The following is a 27,373-nucleotide window of genomic DNA, read 5'->3' on the forward strand; positions in this document are numbered from 1 at the left end:
CACCGTCTGCTGACATATTACGCCATAAATACCAACATAAATAGGAGCACTTGCACACATGGTGTTATAGGGGATCATATTTAGCAGAATATATATGGTGGGAGTTTGTTTTTATTAAAAGTAATAAATTTCCTTTTTTCTGAAACCATTTTACCACACTTTTTACCACATTTGTGTTGTTTCGAATGCCATTATGCATACTGTTTTTGTTCTTCTACTCTTTACTCTTCAATCTTTCAATTAACAATAGAATTTAAACAATGTTGTAAACAAAGGATAATATAAACAATTTCTGTATTTATTATTTGAATGTGCGGATCGAAAAAGCGGTGTTTCTGCATCTCAGCTATTTTATTTTTATTTAAAGCTCTTAAAACTGATCTTTGATCATCAAAATTACATATTTAAATGATTTTTCTTGTGATAATTTTCTCATGCCTTAAAAGAGCTTAAATGTAACTCTGCCCCCCTTGCCTCATTTACTATACGCGGATATATGCATATTCAAATTAGCTCCGCCCCCACGCAGTCACACCAGTCAGAGCCTCAGCCCCTGATCCGCTAACTGAACTGTAGTGAACGCGATATAATGGCGAAACACGGATAATGATTGGTAAAACTATGTTTTTACTAGCGAACAACTACAGTGGATACTTTAACATTTGTTAAAGTTACTTACTTGTCGACGTTGTGCCCTCAAAGTGCCTTTAAGCCTCGAATGCGGCCTAGTTTGTGATTCCAGTTCGCGCCCGCGAGCACATGCGAGTGAAGTGCAGACAGCAATCCGGGAGAGGTGGGTCTGACTCCGGTCTACTTTTACACTGTTGCCGCGGGTTATTTTTTAAGTTAGCAGTTAGCGCCTAGCGGTTGTTCTCTATTTAATGCTCTATATGCTCTATTAAATGCTCTGTTAAATATTTGGTTTTGTGCTGATATTCCTATTGGTATATTTTGCATGCTAATGATAGGAATCTATCCTTTAACGTGATTGGTTACTGAAGTTTGTGACGTAGCAAAAAAGGGCTGTTTCAAACCGCATTTCTGGGACAGTCTTTGGGAAACAATTTTAAAGAGAAAATACTCAGCAATGGTGTTGATTAATGGACTGGCACATGGTTTGTTCAAAACCATATTAAAAACACCACATAGATAAATAAACAACATAAAAATCTTGATTTTCACTACAGGGGGACTTTAAATTACTGGGTGGCTGGCGCGGTACAAATAATAAATATACTTTAAATAACGTTAAACGTAAAAAAAATATATATATTTATTTCAAAGCATTTATACCGTCAACAGCTTGTGAATAGTCATGTAATGTGATTTACCTCAGACAACAATAATGAGCTTTGTAGTCCACATTAACATATAACATTTAGGGTCTGTACAAATGTTTTTGCTCATGATGGCCAAAATACATGTCCATAATCTATTATCACTTTCTCTAGTGAAAAGGTCCATCCCCTGTTGTCCTCTCATACCAAAATCTGTCCACATATTTGTCTAGAAATGTTTTAGACTTTTTTGGTTTGTAAATAGTGTTTGATCTGAGCATATTTCTCTCCTGATTCAGACAAGATGATTTTTTTCCACTGGCGAAAGCAATATTATGAAAAGAGGACTCATATTTTAGCTGGAAACAAAGTTTTGAAGTTAAAAATGTTTTAATAATGGATTTATTTTTTAACAAACATGCAGCTTTTCGCTTTACAAGACATTAACTGGACAAGAGCATGGATGCTTGGACTCTCATTCTGACGGCACCCATTTACTGCAGAGGATCCACTGGTGAGCAAGTGATGTAATGCTACATTTCTCCAAATCTGATGAAGAAACAAACTCATCTAAATGTTGGATGGCTTTGAGGGTGAGTAAATGTTCAGCAGATTTTAATTTATATGTGAATTATTCTATTAATACACATTTTATAAGTTTACAAAGGAAGTAAAAATGTCTTCGTTAAGGTCAAATAAAAAATTTCTCTGATAACTGTGATAAACATTATTTTTGATGGCTGGTTTTCTTTCCTCTGAAGTCACATTTATTTATATGGCACTTCATACAGTATAGACTGTAGCTTCACAGTAATGAGAAGGAAAATAACGGTGTTAATGTTGTAAAATTCATTATTTATGAAACAAATTCAGTTGCATTACAGTTATAATGCAGCTCTCCAGGAGACAAGTGTCATTATTCAGCTCAATATAGCTCAGTGTTCATTCAGTTTAATAACGGTGTCAGTGTTGCAAAGTTAGTGTAATTTTCCAGTTCAGTTCAGTTCAGATTGTACACTGTAAGAAAAAGGATCAGTAGAAAAACTGCAATACGTAATTCAAACTAGGGGTGATCAGTCAGTACAGAAAATTTCTTTCTACTAACACAGACTTTACTTAGGGTCTCAGTCTGTTAGTTTAAGTAGAGTGATTGTCATTTTAATACAAGAAAGAAAAACAGAAACCAAGATGAAAAGAAAGTTGAATGTTGAATTAATTGGTTGACTGTATGATTCATATTTTTTTAGCTATGACACTAATTATTTTATCATTATTATTATTATAATTATGCATATTATTCAGAAGCATCTGGACTACAATTATCTGAAGCTTACTCACTTATGAAGTCTGCTGCATCTTAATCACTGATCTAAATAGAACTTTACACTGCACATAATGATTTAAATTTAAATAAATTTTGCAAATATTGAACCTAATGTTTCACCCTGTCTTTTTTTTTTTTTTTTTTTTTTTTTTTTAAATATGCTTCTTTCTCAAATATATAAATACCTGATTGACTTCATTTTTGTGTTTGTTTTACAGTGCAAGTGATGTAATGCTATATTTCTCCAAATCTGATTGCATGAAGAAACAAACTCCCCTACATCTTGGATGGCCTGAGGGTGAGTAAATCATCAGCGGATGTTTACTTTTGGGTCAAATATTCCAAGAGAAAAGTGAAATGATAAATAAATATATAAAATGAGACATTACAGTGTTTCCCCTGTAGGTTCACAGCTTTGGGGGGTGGGCGAGGGTGATGGATGGGGCAGGGGTGCTGGTACCCAACTGTACTGTTTTTCCGGTACTTTGCTCTCTGTATAATAACAAAAACATTTATTTCCATGAAAAAAGTCCAAAACTCTCAATTTTAACATTTTGAACAACAATCTTTTTCTTTTTTTTCTTTTTTTTTCCAGAAATTTTTGCATTTTAATTTTTCTGATAATCAAATGAAGGAGTTAAACATCTATTTATTTCTAATCAAATGAAAATTAAACCCTTTTATTTTTTGGCAGACAAACAGAGGCTTACTGTTAAAATTAATACATGGAAGAAAATTTGTGTCTTTTTGCGTTTTAATATTCACAGACATTAGTCCATATCACGATTCGACTTAAGTGACAGACCCAATTTTGATTTATTCATCCAAAAATGGACGAATTTCGTCGACATTTCGCACACTAGAGTAAATTCTGTTTTTATGAATGGACTCCACGATCCCATCCGCGTTTTTGCAGAGGAAAAATTGTAGATGCGTGTCCATGTAAAGACAGACATGACATGCCGTCGTGTAAATAAGATAATAAACATAAGACCATTTAGTTTGTTTGATAAAAGAACAAGGTATAGACCTGTTCTATAGCAAAAGGTAACCCCAAATGACTTTTGTTATGATCTGGTGCTATATATAAAATAAAATGTAAGAAAATTACCGGGCGCCCCCCCTCAATATAATGGCAGGGGAAACACTGCATTACATATCCTTCCGCTGACCACTTTTATACTTAAATGTAATTAAATATAATGAAAAAGGTCATGTTCTAACACATCTATTAAACTAAAATGTACAAAGTACTTCAAATATTTAACTTGGATAAAAGGGTGTATAAAAGACAGCTGCACACACACATACTGTAATAGAAAATGAAACATGCTGCACAGAAAACTGCTTTCAAAATGTTCTTTTTTTTTTTTCGATGTGAAAACATTGACTAAAACACTGCAGGTAATAACAATGGCAACCAGAATACAGTGAACAAACACAAAACTTGAAATACAAAAAGAAAGCCACTTGTGTTTTCACTGGCAGCCAATTTCCGTGTCCAGAAACTGTGGTAGTGTTTGCTTAAAATCTCATAAGACAGTCAATGGTTTGTGCACACGTAATCTAGAATGAACAAGACACTCGTCTACTACTGATGACTGTAAAACACATTCACACACTCACACACACTGTAATAAAGTTCTTTGGGCCCAGTGCACTGTACTGTCGCCACTCGCGGTCGCAGTGTTCAGTGCTGGAATGACGTAAATCCTGTTTCCTCCATCTCGGCTGGTCTGATGTAGAGCATTTACAATACAGATATTCAGTTTGTAGTCCTAAAACCCAAAAGATGATGTTTCTAACAGGAGTTTCAGTTGGCTTTTCGTGGTCTGTATACATTTCATTTTGGCACACTTTGTTTTACAACACAAATGACACACATTCTAACCTCAAATGAGAGTTTAAAACCTTTGTGTGCTTAAAAATTAGCTACATAAAGTGTAAACTCACATCCTTGTAGTAGTTCTTACTGTTTGTAGCAACTTGAGTTTATAAAGCACTCAAGGGTTTCCAGATTTAAATTATTCATGAAACTTAAATTAGTGTTTCCCACAGACCTTATTTTACTCAACAATTAAAAACCTCTTATGAATTCCTGAGGGAACCTTATTACCTCTTATGAATTAGCCTTCTGGGTTAGCATTCAAACCAACATTATAACTGAACAGCTCAGTTAGCATTCAGCCTAGAGCATTAGCCTAGAAGTTCAGTCAGTCTATGGTTTCCCTTAATGTTTTATCAAGAAAACATGCCCATTGAGTTATCTGTGAGCTTCAGTCTCACAATACAGTGAGAGACTTAGTCAGGTCTGTTCATGTCTGTAAAAAAGACTCCAGAGAGAGTTTTTGAAGTCTGATGTCAGTCTTCTCCAGAAGCTCTGAGCACTACACCAGCTCATCCAGCAGTGTGCCTATGCTCTGATGCTGTTCGGAGGATCCCGCCAGGGGTTTATTACACATGGGGCAGACGCAACGCACCTCCAGCCACTTCACCACACACCTGCAAACATGCATGTGCTGTGTAAGTTTTTTTTATTTAAGCTGATGTAGTTAAAGTGCAGGCCCATAGCCAGCTATGAGGTCACCGATGTCTGGACCTCGGTACATTTTTCAGGTTCAAATACAAAATGTGTTTTCTGAATTACTAATTTGCTGCTAAACTCCTTATATGGATCTCTTCATGACATGTATAATTCAGTTTAGACAGTTTGCAAGAATGTTTAGTGTCTGTGGAATGAAAATGATCGCTGCGAGTTGCAGCCGGAGTGAACAAGGCTTGCGGGCAGGGTTGCCAGGTTTTCACAACAAAATCCTCCCAACTGCTACTCTAAACTAGCCCAAAACTAGCCCAATTGTGTTTGGAGGGGGGTCCCCCATTAAAAATCTGCGTTTTTTGGTCACTTCAACCCGCGGACATCAAAAACAACCAGCAGGAAAACCGCGGACCTGGCAACACTGCTTGTGAGAGTTGTGAGTTGAGGGTGTGGGTGCAGCCTCTGTGTTGCCAGATCCAGCTATAATAAGCATTTTTAGACTTGTCTTTTCCACTTAAAGGAGAAGTCCACTTCCAGAACAACAATCCACAAATAATTTACTCACCCCCTTGTCATCCAAGATGTTCATGTCTTTCTGCTTCAGTCGTGAAGAAATTATGGTTTTTGAGGAAGGCATTTCAGGATTTTTCTCCATATAATGGACTTCATTGGTGCCCCGAATTTGAACTTTCAAAATGTAGTTTAATTGCAGCTTCAAAGAGCTCTAAACGATCCCAGCCGAGGAAGAAGGGTCTTTTCTAGCGAAACGATCGGTCATTTTTTTCGGAAAATAAATTTTTTTTATACTTTTGAAGTACAAAAGCTTGTGTAGCACAGACTCTGGGATGCGTGTCCACAACACTACTATTGAATCACATCGAAAGGTCACGCCGAACGTAGGCTGTTGTAAACGCTGTTTACAAACAAAAAGATACAACAATGTCCTCCTCTCAAGTTGCAGGAGAAAATAAGATGACGTTTTTCGCCATACTCAGTACACAGACGATGAACTTACACGTGATTCGTAGTAGTGATGTGAAGTTTGGATCATTTTACCGACTCGGACCTTTGAGTCTCGTTCAGCAAAATGAACAAATCTTTTTTCGAGTCCTTTCATTCATGTTACATGTTACTTCCCTAACACATCTACTGCTTACACAAACGTTGATCACACTACAAACAAGACAAAACTATAATGCTATAAGAAACAGAAACGAACGAATTACTCCCCGAGACGACTTGTTTTTTCCGAGTCATCGGGATTCGTTCGAAATGAAAAAAATCATTAAAGAACGACCAATTGCTAAATCGTAGCATCATGGACGTGCATCCCAGAGTCTGTGCTACACTAGTTTTTGTGCTTAAAAAGTATACAAATTTTTATTTAAAAAAAAAAAATAAATAACAGATTGTTTCGCTAGATAAGACCCTTCTTCCTGGGATGGGATCATTTAGAGCCCTTTGAAGCTGCATTTAAACTACATTTTGGAAGTTCAAAATCGAGGCACCAATGAAGTCCATTTTATGATGAAAAAACCTGACATGTTTTCCTCAAAAACCATAATTTCTTCACGACTGAAGACAGATAGACATGAACATCTTGGATGACAAGTGAGTGAGTAAATTATTTGTAAATTGTTGTTCTGGAAGTGGACTTCTCCTTTAATTTGACACTTTAGAAAGTTAAAGTAGGAAGTTGCAATTTAGTGTCAGCTTTATTTTATCTTATTTTCAAAAGATTTTAAATAATTTTGGTTAATTTTTGGGTGATTGTTAGACTGTGGGCACTTTTATGTTCTTTAGTCATATTTTTAAAAAATACATACAATTTTGGACAAATTCCGCTTTCTTTGTCAAACTAACAATAAAACCACCTTAAAAACTTTACTACCTTTCTGTTATGATTTTTTCATGCTTTTCAACCTCCTTATAGGTGTCAAAATGACATTTGTTCATTGCAGGTCGGAAAAAATGTCAAATAATGTCAATAATTTCTCTTGTAATCTAAGTTTGTCCTCTTACAGACCTTAAAACTATTCAGCTTCACAAGGCTAAAAGTGCCCCTAGTTGAAGAAACGCCCTTTTATTTATTTTTCATTTTTTGTTTGTTTCAATAGCAATATCTGGCAACACTGCATCGCCAGCACTTAAACTGACAGTAATCAAAAAAGCCCACAGACAGGTTATTGCTGACAGGATACCACATTCGGTAAGAGAAATGGGAAAAAATACCATGATGATATCTGTCAGAAACGTTATAAACGCTGTCAAAAACAGTAGCTTTTAACACCAGTACACAAATCTGTAGAACAAGTAGGTTACAGAATGAAGAAGTCTATGTCAGTATAGTCGTTACATTTTCACAAATCATGCTATAAACAATCATAAGAGCACTAGACAATATATAGGAATAGTTATTACCAAAAACTTTAACTATAGTATGTATTGTTGCATGAATTATAAACTAAATAAAATTATCCAACCCATAACTATAGTAAAGTATTAACAAATTTGAATGCAATAAATAGGGCATGACTTAAAAATGATTATCCTTCCAAAACAGAGAAAATATCTTTCTCAAATATCATGTCTGTTTCTTTTAAAGTGTTTATAGTGTACATAATGTAGTTGTATATTTGTATTTGTAGGGATTATTGTAGCACAATTTAGTTCTAATTTTCAAAAGCTGGCTATGGCCATGTTGAAGTGTATGTACGTTTCACAAGGGATCTGCTAGCCTGTAGTTTACTTCACAGCCAGCATGTTTATCATTTTTAACCTTGCATTATGGGGGCAAAACACATCTTTCTCTATTAATGGCTGCATATTTAGGAAATCAGTTTTGGCAAGGAGCATATGGATTGCAAATATTTAATTGCAAATAGTTTTAAAGGTGACATATCATGAAAATCTGACTTTTTCCTTGTTTAAGTGCTATAATCAGGTCCCCGGTGCATCTACCAAGTCAGAAAACATGAACAAGAACAACCTAGTAGATTTTTTCTGGTAAGCCTCTTTTGTGACAACGGTGTACCAGTTCTAACGGCATGGCAAAAGTTTGAGCAAAGCATGCTAACTGTTCTGTCGTTGGCTGCACAGACGAGCACAGATCACTGTTTAGAGTCCCAGCCTCGGAGGAGACAAGAGAGCAGTGGATTTATTGATTTATTTACTGTATATGACACTGCCACATACATGTAATATACAGTGCCTTGCAAAAGTATTCATGCCTCTTCATTTTTTTTCATGTTTTGTTATGTTGCAGCCTTATGTTAAACTGCTTTAAATTACTTTTCCCCCCCACATCATGCATCTGCATTTGGCACATCTGCATCGTGGGCTTTCATGCGTCTTCACTGAGGAGGAATGAGTTCGGCCACACCGCCATAAAGCACAGGTCAGTGGAGTGTTGCAGCGATGTTTGTCCTTGTGTAGGTTCTATGTGACCATCAGCTTCTTGGTCACTGGTTTAACCAATGCCCTTTTCCATCAGTTGCTCAGTTTGGCCAGGAGGCCAGCTCTAGGAAGAGTCCTAGTGTAGTGGCTCCAAACTTCTTCCATTATAAATAATGGAGGCTACATGCTTTTGTGAACCTTTAATACAGCAGAATTTTTTTTTTTTCAGAATTCTTCCCCAGATCTGTGCCTTGATGCAATCCTGTCTCTGAGCTCTACAGGTAGTTCTTTTAAACTCAGGGCTTGGCTTTTGCTCAGATATGCATTTTCAGCTGTTTTTTCTTACCTTTTATTAAGATGTGTGTGACTTTCCAAATCGTACTCACTCAAATGAATTTGCCATAGGTTAACTCCACTCGAATGCTCCTGAGCTAATTTTCAAGTGTCCCAGGTATGAATACTTATGCAATGGAATAATTTCAGTTTTATATTTCTAATAAATTTGCAAAGTTGGAAACCTGTTTTGTGCTTTGTCATTATGGTGTTTAGAGTGTAAAAAAAAAAAAAAAGTAATGTAAAGCATTTAAGGCTGCAACATAAAACGTGAATAAAATGAAGGGGGTTTGAATACTTTTGCAAGGCACTGTAAACATGCAATTTCTTTCCCAGCTGTTCACCTTCACAGACATAACTGACTGTTTTTGTAACTTGTGTGTTTTTAACATAAACTTGTGTGTATTTGACAGTTTAAGCGTAATAAGACATGAAAGAGAAGTTTAGTTTAGTACTCACATGCCGTGTGACGGCCACTTTCTGTGTGTGCTTGGGGTGTGTGCACTCAGAAAACCCTATATCAGAAGTTTAAACTAATATTGCTTTAAAACCCATGATTTCAATGCGACTGACATGATAAACCAAACAGTTGTTTTTTAGCAAAATATCTGAGGTATGAGCTGTAAAGGCACAGCTCTATTCTAAAAAAGGGGACGGGGAGCAGCAGCTCATTTGCATTTAAAGAGACATGCATGAAAATAGCACATTTCTGCTTCTGAAAATATCTAAATAGGCATCATAACAAAAAAAAACAAAGTGAAACTGAGAATGTTAAAGAGAAAAAGACCAGTATATATATATATATATATATATATATATATATATATAAAAAGAAGTATTGAGGATCAGTCTGGTCTCCTGTCATTCACAGAGCTGCTAACAATAGCAGGATGCTGTTGCTGCTGTTGCTTTATGAACACCAGCTGTTAGACTCCAGCTTATTACTCACCTCCTGTGAAAGGCATGTTGGCATGGCAACACTCCCAGCTCATCTTTCACCTTAAAGTCCTCCAAGCACACGGCACACGTCTGCTGTGGAGGGACGTCACACGCACCACAGGGGTGTAGAGACACAAATAACAATGAGGAAAAGTGAAAAAAAGAGTGGAAAGACATGGGTGGAAATAAAACAACTCTTGAAAGCTTTGCAAAGATATAACTGTGTAAAAAACTCATTTGATCATGGGGTTCAAAAGCATATCACTTCAGGATGAGATTTACTTGCTTGTGGTATTGGGGTACTGGAGTATATATTGGAGTATTGGGGATCCAGACAGGGCAGTTTCTTACCCCATGAAGGTTCAGCTTCTTCGGATCTCCTTTTAAAATCACCTGTAATTGACACATATGCTAACAGTTAGTACAAATAGCCTTGATTAACATTGTACTTGGAATCATTATACTTTCTTACCTCTCTGTATCCAAAGCGTTCACTTTGGGCTTGATGTCTCAGTTTACTATTGATGACAAAAGAAAAAATAAAGCATACAGTTAAAATGGTGAGAAATGCAACACAGTTTACATATGTGACCCTGGACAACAAGACCAGTAAAATTGTTTAAAGCTGAATAAATAAGCTTTCCATTGATGTGTGGTTTGTTAGGATAAGACAATATTTGGACTAGATACAACTATTTGAAAATCCTATATCTGAGGGTGCAAAAAATCTAAATATTTAGAAAATCGCCTTTAAAGTTGTCCAAGTGAAGTTCTTAGCAATGCATATTACTAATCAAAAATTAACTTTTGATATATTTACGGTAGGAAATTTACAAAATATCTTAATGGAACATGATCTTTATTTAATTACCTAATGATTTTTGGCATAAAAGAAAAATCGATCATTTGACAATGGATTTTTGGTTATTGCTACAGATTTACCAATGCTACTTAACGTTAACCCTTTTAAACCGGCTGTGTCGTCGCCGACACATCAAACCAAGCTGTATTCATCTTACCATAACTCTTCAACCGATTTCATTATCAAAATAATTCAAATAGCATCTGACAGTAGACAATATGCGCTTTCTGTAATTTCTTGCGCTCCGTCGGCAAATGATGGCAGATTTCTGGGAGGGAAGAATTTGAATGGAGAGAGACAGAGTTTTGGATTGTGTAAAATAATAAACAAAACAAGGCAAAGGAGGAGTAAACACCACAAAAGGCTGAGTGAGACTTTTTCATATGTAGTGTGTGCTTCTCTATAGAGCATGGGAATCTACGTCGCTGCGCATTGCATTCTGGGTAGTCGCCGCCATGTTTTAGGACACGCTAAATAGCGTCAAAGCGTACAATGACAATAAATACAAATCACTAGAGGGAAAAAACTATTGTATTTACATTAATTTTTTAAGAGCTGCTTGCACTTGCTTAGAATAAATGTACTAATAATTAAATCCATTGCATTCATTTGAACATATGGACGCCTTCTATTGTACCACACACAAGACCGAATTAATTTCTCTTTTGCTGTTTTTAATAACTAGGTGGCACTGATATATCTGACAGATAAAATAAACACACCATAGCTTGATCTCAGCCAGCTGATCATGTAAGTGAACCAGCGCTCTGCACATTTTGTGTGTATCTCAGATGTCTGTTCTATTCAAAAATAAGTGCCCTTCAAACTTGAAATATCCTGCCCTGATTACAGTTCGAAGACAGTGTATATGTTCCATTCAATGAGCATTAAAGTGTGCGACATGAAGACATGAATTTAAATTGCATTTATTTACAGAGGTATATTATGTCACGCTTCTCTAGTAAGTTTAGTCTGTTTGTGAAGACGATGAATGAATATTCCCAAGTAAAGTAAACTTCAACTGAAAAATTGTCAATTTGTTTTGAAAATAACCAACCGTTTTGCTAGATAAGACCCTTCTTCCTCATCTGGGATCATTTAGAGCCCTTTGAAGCTGCATTTAAACTACATTTTGGAAGTTCAAAATTGGGGGCACCATTGAAGTCCACTATACGGAGAAAAATCCTGAAATGCTTTCCTCAAGAAACAATTTCTTTTCAACTGAAAAAAAGAAAGGCACGAATACTTGTAATTGTAAAAAATTCTGGAAACAGAATTATGTTTTAAGATGTTTGGCTAATAAGATTGACTTGAATGTCTGACTGATGTGAGCGGTGGATTTAGGGTAAAACTTTGTGAGGCTGAATCTGTAACGTGGACACAAAAAAATGAATCATGGTGATCCACGCAGGCATGAGTCATTTTTAGAGTCGGGATTAAAAACCTGAGTTTAATTTTACTGGTGAATCACTGATTTGCACGGTAGTGTGTGCTGCTCACGACACAAGCTCTTGAGGGTCTGAACACTTGTTCAGAGACTGCTCTTCAAGGGTTTTCATTTGCATTTGACATGATTTATATGCTGTCCAACAGTCAAGTGCAATGAGAGAAAAATATAAAATGAAATAATATAGAAGCCTTTGGTCTCTGCTTTGCAATTTCTATATAAATATAAAAGAAGAAAAGAAAAGAAAGGAAAAGGGGTCAGATAGATAAGAAAATTAAAGAGAAGAGAAGAAAAGATAAGAAAAAAGGTTGGATATATAAGGAAAGGAAAGAAAAAGGTATGACAGATAAATGACAGATAAAGAATAAATAGACAAGGAGAAAAGAAAAAAAAGTCTCAAAAGGGTCAGATATATAAGGAAAGAAAAAAGGGTAGAATAGATAAAAAAAGAAAAATAGGTTAAAAAAAAAAAAAAAAAAGTGAAATGAAAAAAAAGAAAAGAGAACTAGATAGAAAAGAAAAAAGAAAAGTCAAAAAGGTCAGATATATGGGCCATTCTACATAGTAGTCAGAGTTGGAAAAGTGTTGAAAAAAGTGTCTTTTTCCACAAATGTGACCACAAAACCAGTCATAGGGGTCAATGTTTTTAAATTGAGATTTATACATTATTTGAAATAAATGAGCTGAATAAATAAGCTTTCCATTGATGTATAGTTTATTAGGATAATAAAGCAATATTAGCAATATTTGAAAATCTGGAATCTGAGAGTGCAAAAAAATAGAAATATTAAGAAAATTGCTTTTAAAGTTGTACAAATGAAGTTCTTAGCAATGCATATTACTAATCAAAAATTAAGTTTTGATATATTTACGATAGAAAATCTATAAAATATCTTCATGGAACATTCTTACGTAACATCCTAATGATTTTGGGCATTAATAAAAAAATCAATAATTTTGACCCATACAATGTATTGTTGGCTACCATGCTGGTTTTGTATATTGTATTTTCATAAAGTTTTTAAATATTTTTCTCGCTAAATATTTTTATCACTACTAATACACAATAATAATTTAATTATGAGTTTTATTGACCTATTAAGATTTTGCTTACATCTTTCTTGTAAATATTTTTTTTCAGAGTTTCAGAGGTAACAATTACAATTTCAAGTGTAATTTATGAGATTTGTTGGATTTTGAATCCAATTTTTCTTTGTAAAAGGCAATAAGTTGATCAAATTGATTTCAAAGTTAAGGATTCATTAGTTTGAATATTCATTGAACCAAACACTATCATAACATCTTAGTTGATAATTAAGTATACTTTATTTTTGACAGAACATCCCATGTTTCGGTTGTGACTTTGTTTATTTAATTATTGTTTATTTACTCCAAAATAAAGGACTATGTGTTTCCTTTTGTCACTTCCGAAACAATGATGACATGTTTCGCTTGTGACTTGTAACAATTTTATGAAATAACACCCAAAAACCAAAGATGTCACTACCAAATGTTTCGGCCATGACTGTTTCAGTACTGACAATTTTAGATTGATGTTATGAAAAAACTCCTAAAAAAGTGTGTTTAATTGTAGAAAAATAGTATTCGGTAGTGACATTCTTTAAAGTTACACACAGATTTTCATACTTTTGAACACATTTACCTCAAAATGATGGGGCCTATCTACTCAGCATGTAGCTACACTGTAAAAAACAAACCAAAAAACTATTTGTTGAGTCAACTTAAAATAATTTGTTACCCTTCTACCTTTAAATTTTAAGTTCAGTCAACTCAAATAAGTTTAGTCAACGTGAAATGTTAAGTTGTACCAAGTGAAAACTATATATATATATATATTTGAGTTGACTAAACAAAAAAATTGGTTTGTTAAACTTAAAAGCTGGCTTGTTACCCAGCTGCCTCAAAATTTTAAGTTGGATGAACTCAAATATTTAAGTTGTCACTTAATACAACTTAATACAACCAGTTGACTGAACTTAAAATTTTAAGGTAGCCACGTAACAAATTATTTTAAGTTGCCTGAACAAATTGTTTTTTACAGTGTATGAGAGAGAGGGACACATAAATATTTCCTGATCATAAATGTAGAGGTGTAGTTAAAATCAGTTTCAGACAATGGACAAAAACAGACACTGTTTCGGTAGTGACATGAAAATGCGGGACATAATTTACAATGAAATATAAAATAAAATGTTTAACTTCACTTAAAAAAAATCAAAAAGATATTTTTAAAAAGAAACAATGGAAAAAAAAATTATTTCAAAATCATTTTCATAAGTTGAAATTTAGGGGTTAGGGGTTGGAACAGCCACCTCCCAGTTGCCCACTAAATTATGATTTTATGTATATTAAATTTACTGATATTTTAAATATTATTGTGGATTTCTATAGACAATAGAAGGATCTTAGTAAACATCTAAGATTTGAATACTTAAATGCTTTTTAAATGTGTTTTGGTTGTGAGACAGCAGCTTGCACCAATTCTGCAGAATGGCCCATTTAAGGAAAGAAAAGAAAAAAGGGTGTATACAAAAATATACAAGAAAAAAAAAAGAAAAGGGTGGGATATTTGTATTGGCCTGTAACACAATAGCTCCATTAATAACAGCTCATCTAATGTGTTGGTGTCATGAAGCGTCCTGCTGACGTCTGCGTGTGTACCGTCAACACTGCAATTTCCTGTTGACTCTCACCGCCAGCCTGCCACACTATTGTTCTACAGCAAAACAGTGATCTCATAAGATACACATGCCTGTGTGCAAGTCTCAACACCTTTGTGTGTGTTCATGTGTGTGCTTGAGATCCCACTCACCTTATAAAATAGCAGCAGAATATGAGGCTGAGTACGAAGACGAAGATGCCTGTGCCGAAGATCACCATATAGATATTGAGAGGAAGGTCCTGGAAGGTGACGGATGGCATAGTGCAAGTCTTATTGGAGTAGATCAGTCCCAAACCGCAGAAGCACCCTATGCAGGGAGTGAAATCTTATCAGCAACACATATAACATGAAAAAAACAACAACATTCAAAAAGAACTAATCAGTTACAGTCTATATTAGAAAACAAATATAGCCCTCCTTTCATCTGACTAGCGTCAATGACTAATCTAAGTGTTTCAGACTTAAGTCCACCACTCACTTCACAAAAACAGGAAATATTAAGGGCTTTCACTCAGTCTAGATTCTCTGTAAGAGGAAACGCAGGTGTGTGAACCGTTAACAATCCTTACATCATTAGAATTTGGTTCCAGAATCCTCAACAATTCATCCTGCAGAATCCAGTGACCATCCTTTGTTTACTTAAATATGTTTACTGAATATATATCTTAAAAATATATATCTAAAAAAACTGTGCTTGCAATAAAACACCACTTAAAGGGATAGTTCACCTAAAAATGAAAATTACCCCATAATTTACTAAACCTTAAGCCATCCTAGGTGTATTTGACTTTCTTCTTTCAGACGAATACAATCAGAGTTATATTAAAAAATGTCCTGGTTCTTCCGAGCTTTATAATGGCAGTGAATGGCTGTTGAGATTTTAAAGTCCAATAAAGTGCATTAATCCATGCTAAAAAAGTACTCCACACACCTGATTTAACTGGTAAAAAAAACTGTAAAAATGCTACAGTAAAAACCTGTTAAATGGTTAACGGTAAAAGACGTAAATTGACATTCCCAGAATTCCCTGTGTTACTTTTTTTTTTTTTTTTTTTAAGAAAATCACAAGCAACAGTTGGAGGTTTTTTTTACTGTGTACTCAAACAGAAACTCCTGAAGTTTGGATTTTTTTTCTTTAGAAAGCTGTATTTGAGTGCTTTACACTTCAAAATAAAGTGTACAAAATATTGTGTCTACACATAACATTCCTCAAGCAAGTTTATTACCTCAAGCCATTTATTACAATACTGTTATAGACATATAGATGTGTTTACTGACAATTATAGATGTGTTCAAAATTTTTAGAAAGTACAGTAAATGGAAACAGTGTTACATAATAACAAAACACAGTGTAAAAAAAAAAGTTTTTTTCAGAGAAATATAATTTCTAATCAGAGTATGAACAACAAACGCAAACAGTGCAGCAAGTAGTGAAAACAATTGCACAAATGATGTTGCGCAACAAATATACAAACAGTGCAAATGATTCACAAACTACACACAAAATGAGAGAAAAATATACAGAGTCCAACAGAAAAAAATAGTGCATAATAAAAATAGTGATCTTTATAAACTATATAAGAATAATTTACATAATATAACGGCCAAATGGATCTATCCGCCAGGATAGCGCATAGCCATGTAAAAAACATAAATTCCAGAGCGCTATCCGATATGTACTGCTGTTTTATCCTTGTTTTTGGTTTGTTTTATGTCAAGGTGCTCTGTCATATATTTTTCTGTACTTTTTCAGAGAGTGCTGTCATGCAAATATGTTATTTTGTGTTTATGTTTATGCACGCACAACGCATTTTACTTTCACTTTGAGTTTGTTCAAATTACCAAAGAAACATGCTAATTGGTGGTTCAGAAGTCCAAAACCTATGTTTATTGGTTGAATAGATGACAGTTTGAACCAATCTGGGCAGGGGGGTGAGACTAAATGTCAACAGTAGTTCCTGTTTGGCTCAGAGGAACGAAATGCATTGGTTTCTTCTGACTAATCAATGCAATGAAAATGTGGTGACGTAATCACCTTCACTACGGAGTCTCTGAATATCCAATGAGACAAATGTGATATGGGAAAAAAGCAGAGAATCACAGCTTTGCTGTACTTTTTAATGCATTCAGATTGGATTAGCTGTCCAAAAGTTATTAAATATTTAAGAACAATAGTTATGTTTAGCCGTGGGCGGCTGTCGGTCTTTGAGGGATATGTTAATATTTAAAAGATGTTTGTGATGAGCTTTGGTTCATCATGTGACTTTCTCATCACCACCTGCTTTTGGTGGTTATCAGAGTATTAAAATGGTACAAAACAGATTTTTGGGTGAACTATCACTTTAATTCTTTGTGGCATAGATTCAACAAGGTGCTGGACCGGGTTGCCAAGTCTGCGCATTTCCCACGGAATTAGGGTACATTTACATTGTTGCCATGGGTTGGTTTTTAGTCAGTGGGTTAAAGCGGTCTCACCGGAAGGCTATTCCATGGTCGCTTTGAATGGCCAAGGACCACCCAAGAGTTGACTGACAGGTAAAACAACCAATCATGTTTAGTTTTGTGCCGTGTCATGTTTAGGGGCGTGAAAACGTGCAGGAGTCTATACTGCGAACTATACATATTTCACATACTTTTGTAAATCCAACATTTAGTTGATCCTGATAAACAGTGGTAAGCATGACAGATTTCTTCTTTTGTGAGGGGTTTGGCATCACGGCATCTTCGTTTCCAGGTGGAACATTAAAGAACGCAGCACACATTTACCAGAAATTGTGTAGAATTCAACCAATCAAATGACGACTTTGAAACTCCTGAAGTGTTTCCAATTTTGGGTGCTGCCATATGCCAGACGTTCAGCCAATGGTACTTTGGCATGACGTCTGAGCCTGAGACTAGAAAAACAATGGGAAAAATACCAATGGGGTTAGTTTGTTTCACAGACCTGGCAACCCGGAAACATTCCTCAGATTTTTTGGTTCATATTAAAAAAGACAGCATCATGCAGTTGCTACAGACTTGTCGGCTGCACATCCATTATGTGAATCTCTTGTTCCTCCCGTACTACTCAAAAATAACTAAAAATGCTATTTGCTTATTGAACATATTGCGTTAACATGATGCAGTTTTGAACAGGCATTACAAAAGGCGTCAAACATAGAATAAAAATATCAAAAAATATAAGGCAGCACAGTTGTTTTTAACATTGCTGATTAAAAAATGTTTCTTGAGACTCTTAAAAATAAAGGTGCTTCACAATGCCATAGAAGAACCTTTTTTGTCTAAATGGTTCCATAAAGAACCTTTAATATTCAGATTCTAAAAAGGTAAGAAAGAAATGGTTCTTTAAAGAACCTTTGACTGAATGTTCTTTTATGGAACCAAAAATGGTTCTTCTATGGCATCGCTGTGAAGAACCTTTTGAGCACATTTATTTTTAAGAGTGTAGATATAGCCACAGTAGATAGACAGATAAAGACATCCGAATGATCAAGCCCTTTTTTTAAGCATACTGCATATATGTCTTGATGTGATACACCAGCCTTATTAAATTACAATATCATATGTATAGTATTACATCTGTAATTCACACTGGAATTACTGTGACTTTAAAAGAAAATCAAGGAAAACAGATCTAGAACCTGATGAATGATTCAAAGATCTCCAACTTCTCAATTATCAAGAGGTCCTGTGGGTCGCTGCTACACTTAAAGTGCAATTAGAATGCTGATTGAGTCTAATTTCCCTCAGTAACTCTTGAATAATCACTGATTTTGAGCAGCTGGCTGAAATGAAAATTCCACCAAGCATTGCCACACCATTACACAACATAGACTGGGTTTGCAGTCCAAGCACACAGCGGGACATTGCATTCTTTAGTAACACATCTGTGATCTGTGATTGGACGAGTGCCCGCTATAACTTCCCCACTTGCTGTGTTCACATTGTTCAGGAGCAGAAGTGCCCAAACCACTCTGCTAATGAATAGGTGCCTGTGGTTTGTATATTGTAGACCTTCATTATGCTCACAGGCATTTGTTAGCAGCTTGTACAAAACAATCAAGAAATGGAGGAAGCTCAAGGACATTTCATCAGATTATAAAGAAAATATCTTAAATGTAATGTTTTAAAAGCTAGTCTGATGTTTGTTAGTATCATAAACATTCTTAGTAAATCATTTGCCATTTTGTGCCCAATGTGTTTCTCCATGACCTAAAATATTACTACAATTTTATATATGTTATATATACGGTAATATGTTTTAAAATGTAATTTATTCATGTGACGCAAAGCTGAATTTTCAGCATCATTACTTCAGTCTTACCAGCACTGGTAAACCATACTGCCACACTTCATGAGAATACAATTGCAGAAACACATTTGGATGGCACTTGGTACGAGTTTCAATAAATGAAACCAATAAACACCAGCTCTTTCATGTCTGCTTTCTCTGTCAGCTCTTCACACGTTACCTGGGCCAACGAAAATCAATAACATTGTCATTTAACATCATTTCTGCCGAAAGTAGAGCCGCGCTTCCTGGGAGGGAAATCGATAGCAGAGCGCTGGCGTAGTCTCAGTCTCTCCACTTCATTCTCACACTCCCTGCTGACAAAACAACTGATACTGGCCTCAAGAACCTCAATTAAGTCTTTTAAATATATTATTGACAGCTGATTTAAAATAGGTGGCTTCGTCTTGCTCCAATTCTTCTGTTTAATGTGTAAATATTGCCAAATGCTGGCAGATGATCACAGTCAGCTGTCTAGTAATTGTTTATCAATGAGTTCTTTCCCTCTTGCGTCTGCTTAAATAAACATCATCTAATAAACATGTCATCTGTCCCTTTTTTTCCCCACGCAGTTTATATTAAATGTTTTTCCAAATATTTACCATATTTTTACTAATTAAATATTTACATTTTTTATTATATGTATATTTCACACAAGTAGCCGTATTATTTGGCTGTATAGTGGCATGGCTGTGATTCAGCCACAGGTAATCTGCCTGTTAATGCTTTATTTAAATTATTATATTACTGTATTAAAGGTTCACTGTAAGTATTATGAGTAGTAGAGAATTATGAATGAGAGATTGCCTGAGCGAGTTTAATTACCTGCATCTGATACAGCATTCATTCTTCAGATCAATCTCATATTCACAATAAAACATTAGTTTGAATGTCCGCTAAGGAAAGCGTTATTGTCATGGACATTGTGTTCGTTTCGTGTACTTAAGTTCCCCTTTGTCTTGAGTTCATTGGCCAGTATTTGGTTATCCTATGTGTGTGGATGTTTCCTTCATCATTCCTTGTGGATTTATTAAAATAATTAAGATTACCTTCTTCATCATGCCCTCTCTGTCTTCATTCCAGCATGTAAGCTTGACAGCGTTACCGGCTCAGAAGTGAAAGTAAAGCGGTGTGTGTCCCCGCATTTTGCTTTCGCTTTTTGTAAGTTTTTTGTTTGTAATGTTATGGTCAACCCAGAGCCCAGCCTACCACCACCCTGCTACGTGGAGCAACAGTTTGTGCCCACCGTGGACCGGGAGCCAAATGTTGCCGCGATCGACAAGCCAGTGCCTAAAGGAGCGACTGAGCGAAGAATCACCCTGGAGCCAGAGCCCAGATTGCCCGATCAGTTGTGTGAGCGGGCTGCTAGACACGCAACGGTGGAAGTGTCAGTGGGGAGTGAGGCCGTGGAGGAAAGCCTCGCCCACTGCACCACCGATAGGGGTAAGCTGAGGTTACGCTCAGGTAACTTTGATATGAATGTGGATATGACTTGTCTTCTGAGGTCATGACTAAACTGTCTATCTGCCCTGAACCATTTGCCAGACCTGAAACAACCATAGAGGTCGTTCCCCTGTACGTGACCCTCCCAGTGCTGGGAATTGACATCTGGTGTGTGTGGGCAGAGCACACTGTCCCAGAACCCCCTAATAAACATGAATTTCCACCAAGTCTGCCTCTCCCAGCTTCTCTTCCCCTATCATCCTCACCACCACCACCGCTGCATCCTGTCAGCCCCTTAGCTCACCCTAAGCCCACCATCTGTGGTGTGGGTTCACTGCGGGTCTGCTAGTCTGCAGTTTTTGCCCACCACGGACGGGGAGCCAAAAGCCAACACCTAAAGGAGCGTCTGAGTGGAGGATCGCCCCTGAGTCAAAGCCCTGATCGTTTGATCAGGTGCGCGAGCCGTCTGCTAGACATGCGACAGTGGAAGTGTCATCAACCATCTGCCGCCTCAGGACTCCACGCCTCTGGTTCTGCCTCGCCATTCCATCCTTCTGGCTCTGTCAGGCTTCCTCCTCCCCTCCAGCTAAACCTTGGTCCTCTGTTGCTCTGGCTCCACCGTGCATTTCCAGATCCCCACCTCCGCCTCGGGTGCCTGAGCCATCTGCTCCATTTTTGCCCTCCGGATCCTCTGCATCACCCTGGCTCATCGGCTCTCCTTCTCCACCCTGGGATCCTCTCCCACCTGCTCTGCCGCCGTCGGTCAGCCCCCTAAGTCAGCCTTTAATTTGTACACGGATATGACTTGTCTGCTCCCGCCATCATCTTCTGTCTGTCCCGTCATGACTAAACTGTCTATCTGCCCTGAACCATTTGCCGGACCTGAAACGACCATAGAGGTCATTCCCCTGTACATGACCCTCCCAGTGCTGGGAATTGACATCTGGTGTGTGTGGGCAGTGCACACTGTCCCATAACTCCCTAATAAACTCAAATTCCCACCAAGCCTGCCTCTCCCAGCTTCTCTTCCCCTATCATCCTCACCACCACCACCACCGCATCCTGTCAGCCACTTAGCTCACCCTAAGCCCACCACCTGTGATGCGAGTTCACCGCGGGTCTGCTAGTCTCCAGTTTGTGCCCACCACTGACGGGGAGCCAAAAGCCAGCGCCTAAAGGAGAATCTGAGTGGAGGATCGCCAGACATGCGACAGTGGAAGTGTCAGTGGGAAGTGAGGGTGCGGAGGAAAGCCCCACCCACTGCACCACCACTAGGGGTGAGCTGAGGTTGTGCTCAAAGGACTTTAATTTGTACGCGGATATGCCTTGTCTTCTCCTGCCATCATCTTCTCTCTGTCCTGTCCAGACCATTGGAGGTCGTGACTGAACTGTCTGTCTGCCCTGAACTGTCTGTTGGTCCTGAAACAACCATGGAGGTTGTTTCCCTGTATGTGACCTTCCTAGTGTTGGGAATTGCTATCTGTTGTGTGTGGGCAGAGCACACCGTCCCAGAACCCCCTAACAAACCCGAACTCCCACCCAGCCTCCCTTTCCCACCTCCTCTTCCCCACCTCCTCTTCCCCTATCATCCTTTTCACCACCACCGCTGCACCCTGTCAGCCCCTCAGCTTACCCTAAGCCCACCATCTGTGGTATGGGTTTGTCACAGGTCTGCCAGTCTCCCTTGTCTCCGCCTCTGAGTCCCGGACTCCGCCTCGGCCTGTCGACCCAGCGACTCCACCATGGCTCCTAGCTCCCTCCTCTTCACCCTGGCCCGTCAGTCCACCAGCTCCACTGGGCTCCCTCGTCCCTCCGGCTCTGCCTTGGTCAGTCATCAACCATCTGCCGCCTCGGGACTCCATGCCTCTGGTTCTGCCTCGTCCCTCCAACCTTCTGGCTCTGTCAGGCTTCCTCCTTCCCTCCAGCTCCACCTTGGTCCTCTGTTGCTCCATCTCCACTGCGCCTTTCCAGATCCCCACCTCCGCCTCGGGTGCCTGAGCAATCCGCTCGACTTTTGCCCTCCGGATCCTCTACGTCACCCTGGCTCATCGGCTCTCCGTCTCTGTCAGCCCCCCTGATTCAGCCTTTAATTTGTACGCGGATATGCCTTTTTTTCTCCCGCCATTATCTTATATCTGCCCCATCATGACCATCCTCATTTACCCATGTACTTAAGTTCCCCTTTGTCTTGAGTTCAGTTGCCAGTTATTGTATTCCAGCATGTAAGCGTGACAATTATCTTTGTCGTAACGTTACTATCCTTTCATCCGTTAAGGGTAATTTCTGATGACAGCGCTGCTTAGTGCATTTGTGCCTTGTGTCTTACAAGCTGTTGTTGAAAGTAAAGATAACTTCCTCGTTTATGACCGCTTCAAACTTTTTCAATATAAAACAGTCTTTTGTCGCCATCTAATAGTGGAATAATGTAACTAAAATCACCATCACGAACCGTTACCATAAATCACAGTTTCCCAATACTAAATACTATTATTAAATACTACTACTACTATTTATATAAAATATTATTCATTGAATAATACTATTTAATAAACAACAACAGCCATCATAAAAGTTGCTATGCAATTGAATAAAAAGTACAAAGGCTGCGTCTGGTATACAGCATTAAATTTACACAAAATATAATGTGATGAGATTTTGCCCTCAGGTAAAACTATTTGCTCTGGAACAAATAATAGATTAATGAGGCCAAAGACTAGATTTATGTTAGATTTATCCAAAACTAATTATATCTCATGTTTAACTACTGTAGAAACATCAGAGCCAGCGGCAAATTCCAGAAGATCTGGCTGAGGTAAGGCTGCTCTCGGTGGATTCATGAGCACCGAATGAGTGCTAACGCCCTGGAGCTCACATGTCCAAAAATGTCTATGCAAATTTTTTAAATAGACATAAATGGTATATTTGGACTATAAACAAGTACATTTTCTCTTAACACTACATTCTGTGACACAAAAACTTTATTATTTATAAAATTATAGTGAATTTGGGCGTCCGCTATGACACTCGCTGTAAGAAATACCACAAGCGAGTTCCGATATCACTAGAATATCACACTCCTCTCAGCCAGTCAGATTCCAGGACCAGAAAGAACTGGTGTACTAGTAATAATAATTGACGACGGGCCGTTGAATTATTAGACAATAATCCTCACCCGAGGTTGTGATATATATAAAATTAATTTTCATAAAAAGTTATTTTTATTGTTTCTTGTTAAAAAAGAAGCACACTTCAGCATACTTTTATCAAAAGTACTTATCACAGAAATAATATATTTTATAGAAAATACTTAAGTGCAAATTGAATGTCATGTTTTCAGACACTTGCAAGCTATTTCCAATTAAATTAAAATGTTTTATAGTTTAAATTTATATTAAATGCAATTAGTTGACTTAAGTATGACTTAGGTACATCTTTCGGTTTATGGTTTAAATGCTATTGAATAGACATGGCAAAATAAAATCTTTAATGTCATTTCTATTGAAACTTGTATGTGATGTATTTAAAGATATTTGTAAATACACATTTGTAATTATGATGATACAATACAGTACATTTAAAATGTATTAATGTAATAAATGTAAGATCAAACACAATACAGTTATATTACTTATAATTAAATACTTTACATGTGCTTTACTATGTTAACACATCAAAACAAATTCTTTAAAACATGACAAAAGATAATTAAAACAATGATTTAAAATGTACTGGCATTAAGTATATTCTACAAGTGCACATTCAATAACCACACTTCTTTTTCACAAGAGGTTGTATACTGTTTGCGATACAACATAAATAAAAAATCAAGCAGGAGGTAAGATGAGGAGGCGTGTGGAAGAGACATACATAAGAAGGCGTATAAATGCACAAACTAGGTCACTAGAGTTGCTTGCCATTTAACAGACTCATTTGCTTCAGTAACAGAAAGCCATTTGCGGAGGCCGTCCCGCAGGAGCAACCTCGGGGTGAGGAATCTCTCAGCAGCACAGCAGTGATAAAGCAGGGTTGAGTCACCCCTTCTTGGGATTTAAACTGTGCTTTTTGTGTTGGCAAAGCAGATCCTTAAACAAACCACACATTTGCCAACAGAGCTCTCTGCAAACCTGCTGACCTATATTGCGAGGATGATGCCGGTGTGAAAAATATGGGCGCTTCCTATTCTCTGTCTGATATCAGAAAGATGCAGCAACACAGACACCTTTTCAATAACTCTGAATACATAAATAGTTTAACATTACAGATAACTGTTATCATGCAAGTGCATGTTTTACATTCAAATGAATGCCATGAAAAGAATTATTCAGAAATTAAAATCCTGTCATTGTTTACTCTTTCTTTCTTCTGTGGAACACATAGGGACATAGTTAAATAAAATGGCTGCTTTTTTGCATAAAGCAGACCCAAAATGTGCATTTCAGCTCTTTCAGAGCTTTTTCATTGAGTTTTACATGAAATATTAACAACCCCATGAGATTACAGAGGGCTCTCTCATCTGTGAAGCACTTTCAAGACAAATATGGAATGACCTATAAATATGAAACAAGGGTGTAATCAAAATTTTTTAACAATCCTCAGTGAGTCTCAAGAATCTAGAAAGAATGAGAAGTAGATCTGTATCACGCATATTGGGAAATATTGAATAATTTATTGAAATATATATTATAGCAAGCTGTTTGTCCTTTTAAGTGTTAATAAAAGTGAGTATGAGGTGACAACAAGCTGTCAATCATAAAATCTATGCATCTTTAATAAATGGTACATGTGTATATAACTGTTGGAGAGCGACTATGATGAGCCTTTGTATTATATGAAAATAGATAATGTATATGGGTCAATAATATGACACCTTTGTATCTTTTTTGTTATTTAAAAATACAGTAAAAATATAGTTACAAAAATGCTTAAGTACATCTGTTCATACATTTTTTTTCTAATATTAGCAATTTTTATTATTTTATTATAGTGTTTATTGGCATCCATTACATATTTATAATAATAAATAAATCTATATGAATATGTAATTTATCAATATTAATTTTATCTGCCAAATCAGTGTCAGTGCCATGTAACTAACACAATGGAAGAATTTTTATAACATAATAAAACAGAGAAAATCCCTTTAGACCAATCACTGCATGTGAAGGTCATTAAATTTGCTAAATAAAATTACATTTTGACCTTTTAACAACAAAAAAAACATTGTTTTGTTCAAGTCAAAATGAAGTAACCCCTAGAAAACACATATACATTATTATTATTAGACATTCATGACTTCAAAATGTATCATAGTTGTAAAAAAAATGCTTTGAAAAGCACAACTGAAAAAGTGTATTGAAGTGTACAAAGTAAGTAGTATTTGAAGGTTACACCACTTGACATTTTAACCATTTAATCAAATTTCTTTGAAGAAAATGTGGACTAATCGTTTTTCAAAATGTCTTAAACTAATATGGACACAAACATTACATTTCTAAGACCTGGCATTTTAGTTTTAAACTAGGAATTTTTCAAACATTTCCCATCCCAGAGAGCTTTACTTGTCATTGACCCATATAGCAACATCTCATTGTTATGAACGGTGTTTGTTTATGAACCCAGTCAACCCTCAAGCTTTTACCTTCTTTTGTTGTTTTAATAGATCAGCCTATAAAATCCTAAATATTCCAGAAAGCATATAAGCGGGCTTACCGTTGCACCACTGGAAAGGGTGCATCAATCCAACCGTGCAGTTCCTTTATATGAAGGGATGTGTGTTTATAAACAGAGAGATGATGCCCTCTGTCTGTCTGTCGCTCTGTCAGGCCATTCAGCACATCTGGATTCATCTGACTAAACGCCGTCCTCACACGTCTTCATAGCGATCTCAGTCCTTTCATCCGGTCAAGCATTAAATGCGTTCACATTCACGACATTTGACTCGTATTCTGCCGTTCGCTTGCGTTTACGTCCGGTGAACAAAACGCGTCCTTCGCTTTACATCTGATCGCGTGTCGTGGCTGATGTTGGCATCCATTGAGAACTAAACAAGAGCGAATTAAAGTCCCTCCCAGCCGGAGTGATGGGCACTAAATCGAGCCAATCTTCTTCAGCACACTTCTCCACTGTCATCTGTGACTCACATATGAAGACATAAACAAGACGGGTTCTTTGGCTGTCATTTTGTGCATTCATATGACACATTAAATGTCTTGTATAAGTAACTGGAATAAAAATACAATAGCGATGTGTAATTTAAAAACTGTTCTTAAAAAATAATTGCACTTTCTGTAGAAAAATTGAGTGGTGTTTTGTGCAACACTCATTATACTGGATTTTCAGGTATGATGGAATGAGTCAAAGGAAATCACCCTCATGCCTGGTTCTGATATGGCAGGGGCCCCCAAGGGCCCATAACGGCCCCAGGATTATAAAGCGCCCACCCTCGTGTCTTCAGAATATGGTGGTACTGAGATATTGGAGGGGCCCCTAAACTGCCACAAGTGAAGAGTCCACCCAGCATGTCTTTGTCCTGAGGGCCACAATACACAAAACCCCACCCCAGTGGTTATATGATGTTGTGGTGCCAAGATAAAGTCACAGGGTTAATTTCTGTTTTTCGATCATTAAAAGCATTTTTTTAAATATTTTTTAACTTTTGAAGATATGAACTATATGATAGTTGTATTGATATTTCATGATTTGTATAGTACGTTGAGCAAAATTAGTATGATACATACATTTTATTACATCAATTTTAAATATGATACCTAAAGGTTTTATTGTGCACTTAAAATTAAGCAAGGAATGAATATGTCATTCAGGAATAACACATGGTTTGTAGA

General features: G+C 36.8%; 1 protein-coding gene and 1 long non-coding RNA gene across 3 annotated transcripts; one reads left to right on the top strand and one right to left on the bottom strand.

Moving 5' to 3' along the window:
- Positions 1–53: 53 nt before the first annotated feature.
- Positions 54–2,962, top strand: LOC127170156 (uncharacterized). The gene is made up of 3 exons (XR_007828324.1): positions 54–793; positions 1,702–1,870; positions 2,820–2,962. It is a non-coding gene; the product is annotated as an uncharacterized LOC127170156 (long non-coding RNA).
- Positions 2,963–2,971: 9 nt separating this feature from the next.
- Positions 2,972–26,610, bottom strand: rnf122 (ring finger protein 122). Of its 2 annotated transcripts, none has more exons than XM_051117951.1 (6): positions 26,241–26,610; positions 14,948–15,104; positions 10,278–10,323; positions 10,157–10,198; positions 9,816–9,895; positions 2,972–5,103 (listed from the first exon to the last, which is right to left on the bottom strand). In XM_051117951.1, exons 1-6 carry the CDS (start codon positions 26,263–26,265, stop codon positions 4,989–4,991), a joined length of 465 nt encoding a protein of 154 aa, XP_050973908.1. In that variant the 5' UTR covers positions 26,266–26,610; the 3' UTR covers positions 2,972–4,988. The 2 variants fall into 2 exon arrangements, with proteins under 2 accessions (XP_050973908.1, XP_050973907.1); XM_051117950.1 differs by having other exon boundaries at positions 9,816–9,898.
- Between the last annotated feature and the right edge of the window lie 763 nt (positions 26,611–27,373).

The sequence above is a fragment of the Labeo rohita genome, chromosome 8 (assembly GCF_022985175.1).
Source record: "Labeo rohita strain BAU-BD-2019 chromosome 8, IGBB_LRoh.1.0, whole genome shotgun sequence".
NCBI lineage: Eukaryota > Metazoa > Chordata > Actinopteri > Cypriniformes > Cyprinidae > Labeo > Labeo rohita.